Source organism: Pogona vitticeps, chromosome 7, assembly GCF_051106095.1.
Source record: "Pogona vitticeps strain Pit_001003342236 chromosome 7, PviZW2.1, whole genome shotgun sequence".
Taxonomy (NCBI): Eukaryota; Metazoa; Chordata; class Lepidosauria; order Squamata; family Agamidae; genus Pogona; species Pogona vitticeps.
In genome coordinates this window covers 8,519,393-8,529,550 of record NC_135789.1, presented here as the reverse complement: position 1 = coordinate 8,529,550, position 10,158 = coordinate 8,519,393, and the positions used below count along the sequence as shown (strand labels likewise).

The 10,158-nt window shown below is 47.0% G+C and overlaps 1 protein-coding gene across 1 annotated transcript; it reads left to right on the top strand.

Moving 5' to 3' along the window:
- The first annotated feature begins 2,635 nt into the window (after positions 1–2,635).
- Positions 2,636–10,025, top strand: VAMP3 (vesicle associated membrane protein 3). Its single transcript, XM_072977720.2, has 5 exons — positions 2,636–2,770; positions 5,597–5,678; positions 6,896–7,054; positions 7,426–7,477; positions 8,440–10,025. Coding segments are annotated over exons 1-5 (315 nt in total). The 5' UTR covers positions 2,636–2,768; the 3' UTR covers positions 8,460–10,025.
- The last annotated feature ends 133 nt before the right edge of the window (positions 10,026–10,158 follow it).

The following is a 10,158-nucleotide window of genomic DNA, read 5'->3' as shown; positions in this document are numbered from 1 at the left end:
CGTCACGGATTAACATTGCTAAGTGAGGCACCACTGTACCGTATTTTTCCATGTATGAGACTATACTTTTGTTTAAAATCTTTAGACTAAAAATCTTATACACGGAAGTAAGCTAAGGAGAGAACAAAAACAAGTGGAGGGGATAGCAAGGATCAAAGTGATCCTGCAGCACTTTGATCCCTTTTCCCCTACACTTGCTAAGCCCCACTTAGATTTCTTAATTTTGGATTAGAAAAATGGGGGTGTCTTATACACAGAAAAATACAGTATATAAATTGCCAGCCTGCAAGAACCCATGGGAACATCAGGTAGAGAAGGTGTCAACAAATGAGGAAGTTAAGATCTTGTGGGATTTCCGGATCCAAACTTTTAGACATCTTGAACATACCGTGTTTCCACGAAAATAAGACAGGGTCTTATATCAATTTTTGCTACAAAAAACACATTAGGGCTTATTTTCAAAGGATATTTTATTTTTTTCATGGACAACCATCTACATGGATTCAAATACAGACATGTCCTCTTCTTCTGGTTGCTGCACAAGGGCGGGGTTTCATTTATTCTGTGGGGACCCACATTATTCATTTTTGGGGTATGACGAGCATCCTGAAAAATCATACTAGGGCTTATTTTCAAGTTAGGTCTTATTTTTGGGAAAACAGGGTAACACACCAGACATAGTAATAGAACCAAGAAATGTCTGGATGATTGATGTTGTAATTCCAGGAGATGCCAGAGTTGAAAATAAAGAATTGGAGAAACTAACTGAGACCTGGCAATCGAAAGATCTCACTTGTTTTATATATACAGTATGTTGATATTTAATAGAGACTTAGGCTTTTGGTTGCTTGTATGTGTCATGTAATACCAGCCAATGTTTTTATTATTCTGATGGACTGTGGTTGGTACTTTCGAATAATAATCTTGTGAAGAAGCAGCTAGGTAACTGGCGTGCAAAGAATACCTGGATGGCAGTGCAGCACCTGGAGAAGATGGCTTCAAAAGAAGAAAGACATTCAAGGGAAAGGAAAGTTGGTTTTCTTTTTTAAGTAATGATACATAAACCGTCTTTTTCAAGACAATGGGGATGAGGGTGGGAGAGGAGTAGAAGGGTGACACAACTGGGACGGTGGGCTCGGTGCCTCACCGCAGCAGAGGGGGGGGGGGTCTCCGGGAGAAGGTCAGGAGAACAGGCCCTAAGCAAGGTGAGAGAAGGATCCTTTCAGGTGAGCCGCACCTTGGCCAAGGAAGAAACAAGGCAGGAGGCGGAGCCAGAGCCAAAAGTGGGTGGGAGCTAGAGCCGACGGTAGGTGGAGCCATGGCCAAACGAGGGCGGGGCTAAAGCAGGTGGTAGGTGGAGCCAAAAACCAAAAGTGGGCAGAGCTAAAGCCAAGGTGGCACCAGAGGCAATACATTATTTTATTTATCTGAAATATTTTTGCCATGCCTTCCTCCTTAAAAAGGCCCCCAAGGCAGCTTAAATCATTGAGATAACATTTAAAGTTGAAAACAAGGACTATAGGGGCTTTGGCCTTAGCGTGCACTCCCCCCCATCTGATAGATAGATGATCCGCCCCCCACGCTTCTATTTTAACCACTTGGGGGTCCTGCCAAGCAAAAGCTGGGGTTACCTCCAGGTGTCTCTGGGCTCCCGGGCAGGGCGGGGGAAACACGCACCAATTTTGCTCCTTTCTCAGCAAATGGGACCCTTTTTTTTTTTTTTTGCCCATCGCTTGGCTCCAACCCGCAGGAGGCCCAGCATTACCCCTGGCTTCCCTTCCACCTCCTCCTTCGGCAGAAGCGGACGGGGATATGGGGAGGGGGAGATGTCAGCTTCGCCCCCTGACCAGGGCATCTCCGATGGTGAGGGAAGCCGGCTCTTCGGGATGAAGGGGTGCAGAGGATGACTTCCTCCCCCCCAGCGGGCAAGGGGATGAGAAATCTGGGGACCAGGGGCCAGCAGGAGCCCCAATGCCAGGAAGGGCGCAGACCCCTTGGGTAAATGCCACTTTGGAGTAAAGGGCAGCCGGCCGTGCGGTCCTAACAAAAACATACCCAGATGCCACAATCGGCGGCCCCTTTTAAGTTCCTCATCGGGGTCCCAGTCCTGATGGACTGGTGCTTAATCCCCGAAAGCGGAAATATATTATGGGATGGTTTGTGTTTTTTGGAGAGGTCTAGGAAGGCATCGCCTCTCTTTGCTTCTGAGCATCCCCGCTGTTGGAGGGTGGGTGCCCAGCGATCCCGGCTGCAGCCTTGATGGGGAGAAGGGGTGTGTGTGTGTGACTGCAGGAGGACGCCCTGGGCTCTGTGTGTGTGTGTGTGTGTGTGTGTGTGTGACTGCAGGAGGACCCCCTGGGCTGTGTGCATCTCTCTGTGTGTGTGTGACTGCAGGAGGACCCCCTGGGCTGTGTGCATCTGTGTGTGTGTGTGTGACTGCAGGAGGACCCCCTGGGCTGTGTGCATGTGTGTGTGTGAGTGCGTGTGTGTATGGGACTGCAGGAGGACCCCCTGGGCTGTGTGCCTGGGCCGCTTCTCCGGGTCAGGGAGCCCGCCCTCCACGGCGCCCTCGGGCAAGGAGCGCAGCGCGCAAAGACCTCGCTGGTTCCCTCGCTCGCCCTCCCGCCCCCGGGGTGGGGCTTGCCGGGGAACCGCCCCCCCGGCCCGCGGCCAAAGCCCCGCCCTAGAGCCCAGCCGCCGGACCGGAGCCAGGGGCGGTCAGGAGTCCCGGGAGCAGCAGCACCAGCACCACCAGCACCAGCGACACCATGTGAGTTCCTGCGGGGCGCCGGGCAGTTTTGGAGAGGTTCTGGAGGGGCGCCGGGCTCGGGCGCTTTCGGTTTCGCCTCTCCGGCGCTGGGCCTTCCTGGAGTTGGTCCCCCCCTCCCCGGAGCGGGCGGACGGGCGGGCAGAGGCCCGGCGTCCGAGGGCTGCGGGGTGCGCCCGGGGCAGGAAAGGCCGCCTCCGGAGGAGACCCACCCCGGGGCGCCCTTTCGCTCCAAGCGCGGACGGAGCGGGGCTGCCCCGGCGCCGCCCCGTGCCTCTCCCGGATGGGGCTGGCCAAGTGCGGGTGGGGTGGGGTGGGATCCTCGGAGGTCAGCGGGATCCTGAGCCCCGGAGGGAGGGAGGAAGGTGCAAATGGCTTCTGCCCACCCCGAGCTTTCCTCCCACCCCACCCCGGCATGGCCGGGAAGGGGAGCGGATCCAAGGCGAAATGTTTGGGCCACTCCCTGCCCCTTAAAATTCTGGCAGCAAAGGGGCCCGGGGCTAGCTATGGGTTGCATCCTGGCCACCCGCGAGGCAGGCTCCGGTCGCCCAAAAGGCACTCTGCACATGCCTTGGGCGAGCGCTTTCAAAGCCCTCACCCAGTTTACCAGCTGTCTTGGTCTACTTCTTTGGGGACAAGATCTTAGGGGGGGCATCACACTTCTTTATGGGTGGTAAGAATGTGTGTGTGTCTATAATAAAACATGCAAAAAACAAATTTTATGAACCGCTTGTTGTCCTGGGTGGGCCCAAGAATTGTTTATATAGGGTGTATTTTGTAGGAATTGGGAGGCAAGCTGGTTTTCCTGTTCCGGGAGGGGACAGGATCAGAGAGGGCTGGATCCTGCCCTTTGGAAACTGGCTATTGGGGTTTGTAGCAAGAAGCGACTGGAAGGGAAAACCGTTAAGCCTCCAAAGTGTAAACAGCTGTAAGTCCACTGTAACAGCTAAAAGCAGTTTTGGACTTTTATTTTCCGTTGTTTGGAGTTGATTGGATGCCGTAGTCCAGCAGCGCGCAGAGGCAGTGACCACTTCCTCCAATGTAGTTTCCCTAAAAGTTGAGAAGGGCCCATCTCTCAGTTTCAGCCCTTGTCTATCCACCTTTCTTCTCTTGTAAAGACCTTTGGTATTTCCACTCCCAATATGTATTTTTATTTATTTATTTTTACCCTACCTTTCTCCTTAAAAAGGATCCACGGCGGCAGTATATGCCATTAAAAAAACATTACAAGCCAAAAACATCGTAATGGAGTGTTGGATTCTTTTTTAAATGTTTGTATGTCAATAAATCACACGAATACGTACTAAAAATGGTAAACACAGTCAATACTAAAAACACAATTAAAAGCAACGAGGCACTATCCATTTAGAAACTCCAGCCAGTCACTAAGGGACAATCTGTCTGAAGAGAGGGGAAAAAATGTCTTTGCTTGTAGAAGGACAGCAAAGATGGGGCCAACCTGGCTTCCTGTGGGAGGGAGTTCCAAAGTCAATGACAAAGAAGGACCTAATATACACACAGCTGTCTAGTACATGCAGTTTCTCCAGCTGGTCTCCCACCACCTTAGTTCTTCGCAAAGACACCTATTATGGTTGGAAATTTGCATTCCCAAATGTAAAGCAGTGTGAATGCAAAAGAGCTGCATTTTAGTTTGCATTTTTGTCGAGGAATTAGATATCAGGCAGTTTGGCTTTAATATGTGTGTGGAAGAATTTTGTCACTGCTCTTTCCTGTTTAATAACAGAACCGAGTCATTCTTAAACAGAACTTCTTAACGGGTGGATGGCTGGAGATGCAAATATTTCTGCTGAAACTTTACTGATAGTTTTTGTGTAAAAAACAACAACTTTTGAAGCTCTAATTTTCTACCTTGTTTCTTCCTCTTGGCTTCTACTGCCACCCTCAGCATCTTTTTTCTTTCTTTCATGGATCTGTTTTTAATTATTCCAGGGTTTTTGAATGGGACCGTTAACTAAATGTGTCTCAAAAGCCACAGGGCATGAAGGTTAGTGCCAGGGGCTGTCCATAACATTTGACACCCAACAGCTGATATTCGGTGGCATTCTGCTTCCTCACGGGCAGAATCCACAGACCCAATGGGAAGACAATGTGTGAATATTTTAAAAAGCCAGGGCCGTGTGGAGTGCAAAAGTTAGTTGAGTGGATGCAAAAGTTAGTTGAGTGGATGTTGGTTATGCTTTATTTCCTGGGATAAGGTGACAAGAATACTCTTAAATTTATCCTTAATTTTAGCCTTTAGTTGGGGGCAGTACAGTGGTGCCTCACATAGCGAGGTTAATCCGTTCCGGATTAACCTTCACTATGCGAAAACATCGCTCAACGGAAGAAAAAAACCCATTAAAACTTGGTTTAATGCGTTCCAATGGGCCCTAAACTTACCGTTGAGCGAAGCTTCTCCATAGGGGCGGCCATTTTTGGGCCCTCGCAAAGCGAGGGTGCGGCGGGAAAAGTTGTGGCGGCCATTTTGGAACCGCCGATCAGCTGTTTTCCCCCGCTTCGTAGTGCGAAAATCGCTAAGCGAATCGCTTAGCGATCGTCGCACAGCGAAAAAACTCCATAGGGGCCATCGCTGAGCGAACGCTCCAGCGATGGCCCGGACCCCCTCGCTATGCGAATTCATCGCTCAACGGAGCGATCGCTAAGTGAGGCACCACTGTATTTGATTTAGGCCAGCCAAAAACGCTACCCTGTGGTCACTGCAGCAATTTGTGCAGTCCACACTTGTCGGAACGATTTTTCTCAAAGATTCTTTGTCGCTCGTACAGAGTATTCCCCATAAAATAATCCTGTCTTGCCCTTTATCTGCAGGTCGACCAGCGGCCCCACCGGGACGGCGTCCGCCCCTGGCGGCAACCGCCGTCTCCAACAGACTCAGCACCAAGTAGATGAGGTATGTACGTCCCTTTCGACCTGCAAGTAGACTGATAGACGTGGACCTGCCTGCTTTCTTGGGGGGGGGGGGGGGGATGAGAAACGGCGGCCATCACCTGCCAAGTTTCCCTTCCAGCTGCTGTTCCGATGACACTTTACCGGCAAGCTTAAAACAATAATTCAGAGGAAGCACATATAACCTTTAATGGGCTTTACTTGATGATGGCCAATGTTTAAACCTGGTTTCTGTCCTCTCTTCTTTCTTTAGTGCTCAGAAAATTGGCCGTCGTATTTTTACATTTCCGGAGTTTGTCTGTTTATTCATTTATTATATTCTTATACTGCTCCCATAGTGAAGGAACGCTATTCAGTGTACCCAGACAGCCAGGGCATCATCTTATGAGCAACAACAAAATCAGCAATTAAACAGTTCTTTAAAAATTCAACAAATAAAAAAAAACACAGTAATAAGGAAAAAGTGGTGTGTAATAGCCACTCCTGAAATAAAGATACTGAAATTAAAATTATAATCTTAGACTAACCACCTAAACCTAGAATACTGTGGTGAATATTCTTGATTGATTTGAATGCCACCTCATTAATGTGAAGCACTATTGTGTGGTTTATAGCAGAATAATGGAACAGCACAAACAATGTGATTAAATATAAAACCCATGAGCTAACAAGACCAGTTGAAACAAAAGGTGTAAATTCCAAATATAAAGCAGCACAAGAGGCATAAAAATGAGGCCTGGGTGCCTTAGAAAGGCCTCTCTATGGAGCAATGTCTTCAGAAGCCTTCTGGAAATATGGAGGGAGGGGGCCAGGCACAGCTCCAGGGGCAGCTGGTTCAAAAGTATTGGTGCTACCACAAAGAAGGCCCAGCGTTGTGTAGTTGGTTTCCTGGTCTCCTTCAGAGTAGCCACCTGAAGGAGCATTGCTTGAGAGAATCTGGTGGAACAGGGTAGGTTACCCTGGGAAAAGATGCTCCAGCAATGACTATGGTCCCAAGCCATGAAGGGCTTCATTACTGTTAACGGCGACATTCTTTGGAAAAATAATGTGTTGTTGTTACTAGGTACCACATTGAAAAGAAAACTGGTTGCACACTTGGGCATCCTTTTGGCAGGATGCCAGCCGACGAACAGCAAAAAGCCAGGTTCAAAGCTCTGCTCAGCTTCTCCCACCCCGCCCCAAAATACACGGTCAAGACGGTGTTAATTTCTGACTTTCCAGGTGGTGGATATCATGCGCGTCAATGTGGACAAGGTCTTAGAAAGAGATCAGAAGCTTTCCGAGCTGGACGACCGGGCAGATGCCTTGCAAGCCGGGGCGGCCCAGTTTGAAACAAATGCTGCAAAGCTGAAAAGGAAATACTGGTGGAAGAACTGCAAGGTAACAAGGGTTGGGGGGCTGCCCCAGTCGAAATCTCAGCTGCCAAATGCTGGGAATCCACTCTTGCCTCAGGGTTCCCTGAAGGGCCGTGAGCGAACCCTTGAGGTTCCCTGCATCCTATATGTGCTCACAGATAGGTTGTTACTTTCACAGTGAGGATTTTTAAGGCCTCATGTCTTCAGGACGGTGGTCTGCTTTTTAGCATTGTATTTTTTTTAAAAAGGAAACTCCCAAGTTACTAACTTTTTTTTTTGCCCTAAATTCTCACAAAGCATGTGCATTCTGTAAAACCGATTAATCCTGCCACTTCTGAGAGATGCCTCTGTAAGTAACTGTAATGCTCTGACTCCTTTTTGTCTTTTTCTTGGCAGATGTGGGCCATATTAATCGCCGTGGTGGTGATCATCATCATCATCATCATTGGTAAGTGAATTGCAGCTGTGTGACAAGCCGCCACATCAGTGTTGCTCACAATAGGAGTCCCTTTTCTCCTTCAAGTCCTAGTCAGAGATTTTGGGGTGCAGAAGGCTAGATGCCGTTTAGCCACAGTTGTAGAGCAGATCTTTGACTTTTACACAAGCATTGAGTTACCAAAGTCTCATTGGTCCAAGTGAGTTTCCTCTGCTTGGGACTCTGAAAAGCAATGGTTTAGCCCAAAAGAAATGGATTGTTCCCCTCCCTCTGATCTGCCATCTGGGCTACGATGAGGTTGAGATCTTTGGGAAGTCATTCATGATGTGGCTGTGGAATATCTTCTGGCTTTGTTTGAGCTGGGCACTGAAAGTCACAAAGCGCACTCTGGATACACATTTTTTGTCTTCTTGTATGGCTGAGACCCATGGAGGATCTAGGATCTATTAATGTCAATAGAGTTGCATGTAACACGAAGCCCTCCACAAGATCTTACTCATTAATGTATCCCATCTAGCAGTGTCAAACAGGAAGAGCTTATAGGTATTCTAAGAGGCAAGTCTTTAAGGACAAGGGTGGTCTGGTTCATGGAGTGTTCCCCGGGAACACCTCTCTCCTTACCCACAGAAGAGGTGGTAGGTTAGCTGGGGCTGCCATTCAATGTTACAGGATGTTGGGTTGGAGGTCCTCTGTGTGGCACAGGTTAGAATGACCTCCAGCTTTGCAGAACAAATCTTTTTCCCCACGGTTTTCTATAGAAGAGTAATAGAAGCCCCTGGAAATCTTGCTTCTGACATGTGAACACCCTGCAGCATCAGATTTTATTAGAACAAACCTCCAAATGGAAAGGAGCTGTTTTACTCTGTTAACTATGCATAATTTTGCAGATCTCTGCTATTGTGTCTCTTGTCTGAGTTTTGTTTTTTAATTAACTAGCCTTGCTTCCCCACTCTCTTCTTTTTTTTCTAAAATAGTTTGGAGCGTGTCATCATGAACAGCTGGAGGAAACCTTTGATTTCAAAGCTGTTTGTACAAGAAGCTCTTATATCTAATTTGCCAAGCTTTCCTGTGGTGCACAGATTGATTAATATTTGAATCGAACTGTTCATTCTTTAGTAGTTTATTGACAGTGTGCCTTTATTTAAATGATGTGCTTGAACTTGTAAATGCTATACAGTTGATTGAAGCTGGTTAAAAGTTGTGTGAGCTAGAGATGAACGTTTTAAGCCTTCAGAATTTCATGATCTACCGTGTGTTAAAACTACAACTTTCTGGGCATATTATTTTGAATAGAGAGAGAATATCTTATCTCTGCCCAAACGCCTGCACGACACAGTAGCAGGATGGAGACCGGTTCCCATTTTCTGCCTTTGGAAGAAATAATTATCTTGCATATGATTGTATCATATGGAACAGATGTTGCCTTAATCAAATAGTAGATATTAATTTTGGGGAACTGGCCTTCCTAAACAAATACCATTCCTTCTCACACTGCCTTTAAACTGTGATGTGGTGAAGTTGTAGACACGGAGCACTTTTAAAATAACCAAGACACTTTATAATACTTATGACAAACAAACAAAGCCCCACATTATAGTTGCTGTTCTCCTCACAACAAACTGCCACTACTTGGTGCCTTATTCCATGGACCTGAACAAACACCATAAAGTATTCTTAATGCTTTGTAATTCTGGATGCACTAGCTGAAGCTTTAGGAGTTATCTGGCAAAAAATAAAGCTTCGGGAAGTCGTTCCTTCAACATTACCAGCAGGATGTTATTTGTTAATGGAGATTATATCAAAAGTAAATGAACAATGCTTTGTTCTTTCCTGTTTTGGATTATCATCGATACCAGCAAGAGGTTTTAGCACGCTTAAAAACAGAAGGCCTGGTGGCAAAGCACATATTGTCTCTTCTATATTTCAGAAAGTGCCTTGTATATCTCAGACCCTCGTGGGCCAAGGAACACACAATCTTGTGTGTTGCTTTTACTTTCCATTTGTTTGCACCTCCATTTGGCTTCCTGTTTTCCTTGTCCCCGTCCACCACTTAGGGGCACAAACTGGAGGCGGACGAAGGATGGCCCAAAGAACAGGTCCTATAAATGGGCTGACCACCATGGCCGAATGTGTAGCACTGGATTTTTTTGTTTGTTTAGGATTTTAGATGCCTTTTCTCTGTGTGGTTTTTTGGAATAAATTTTGCTAGGAGGTCCTTAAACCCTGTAACATGTTGCAAGTTGCTCATTTCGAGGGCTGGGAGAGAGGAAGTGCAACGAATCTTAAGTTTTCCTTTTCCCTTTCGAAACGGAAGACACTGTACATTTTAAATAATATTTTGGTGACTCATTGCCTAAACTTGGAGCTTGGCCCAACTACGGAACAGGGTTTTCACTTTTGTAAAACTTGTGATATTTTTACTAACACCCACGCTTCAATGACTGTTTTTTCTGGATGAAAGCGTTGTCTACAGGGGAGGAGGCAGCAGTTATGCAACATCCTGGAATTGCACAGGAAAGCCGTATTTTCACTGTTAAATAAAAATGGATTGGAAATCTTATCTGGCTCTGCATTTCTTTACTTTCTTTTTTGTTTGTAATTGGGGTGCAAGTGGGCTGTGCTGCACTTGGCATTGGTGTGGGCATAATTTTTGGTTTAATTGCATGCCTCTTTGACAGCTCTCTCTCTCTCTC

Excerpts from the sequence above, each read along its gene's own strand:
- VAMP3 (XM_072977720.2), top strand. Across the intron at positions 7,055-7,425 it reads ACTGGTGGAAGAACTGCAAG|ATGTGGGCCATATTAATCGC; the intron begins GTAACAAGGGTT and ends TTTTCTTGGCAG. Across the intron at positions 7,478-8,439 it reads CATCATCATCATCATCATTG|TTTGGAGCGTGTCATCATGA; the intron begins GTAAGTGAATTG and ends TTTCTAAAATAG.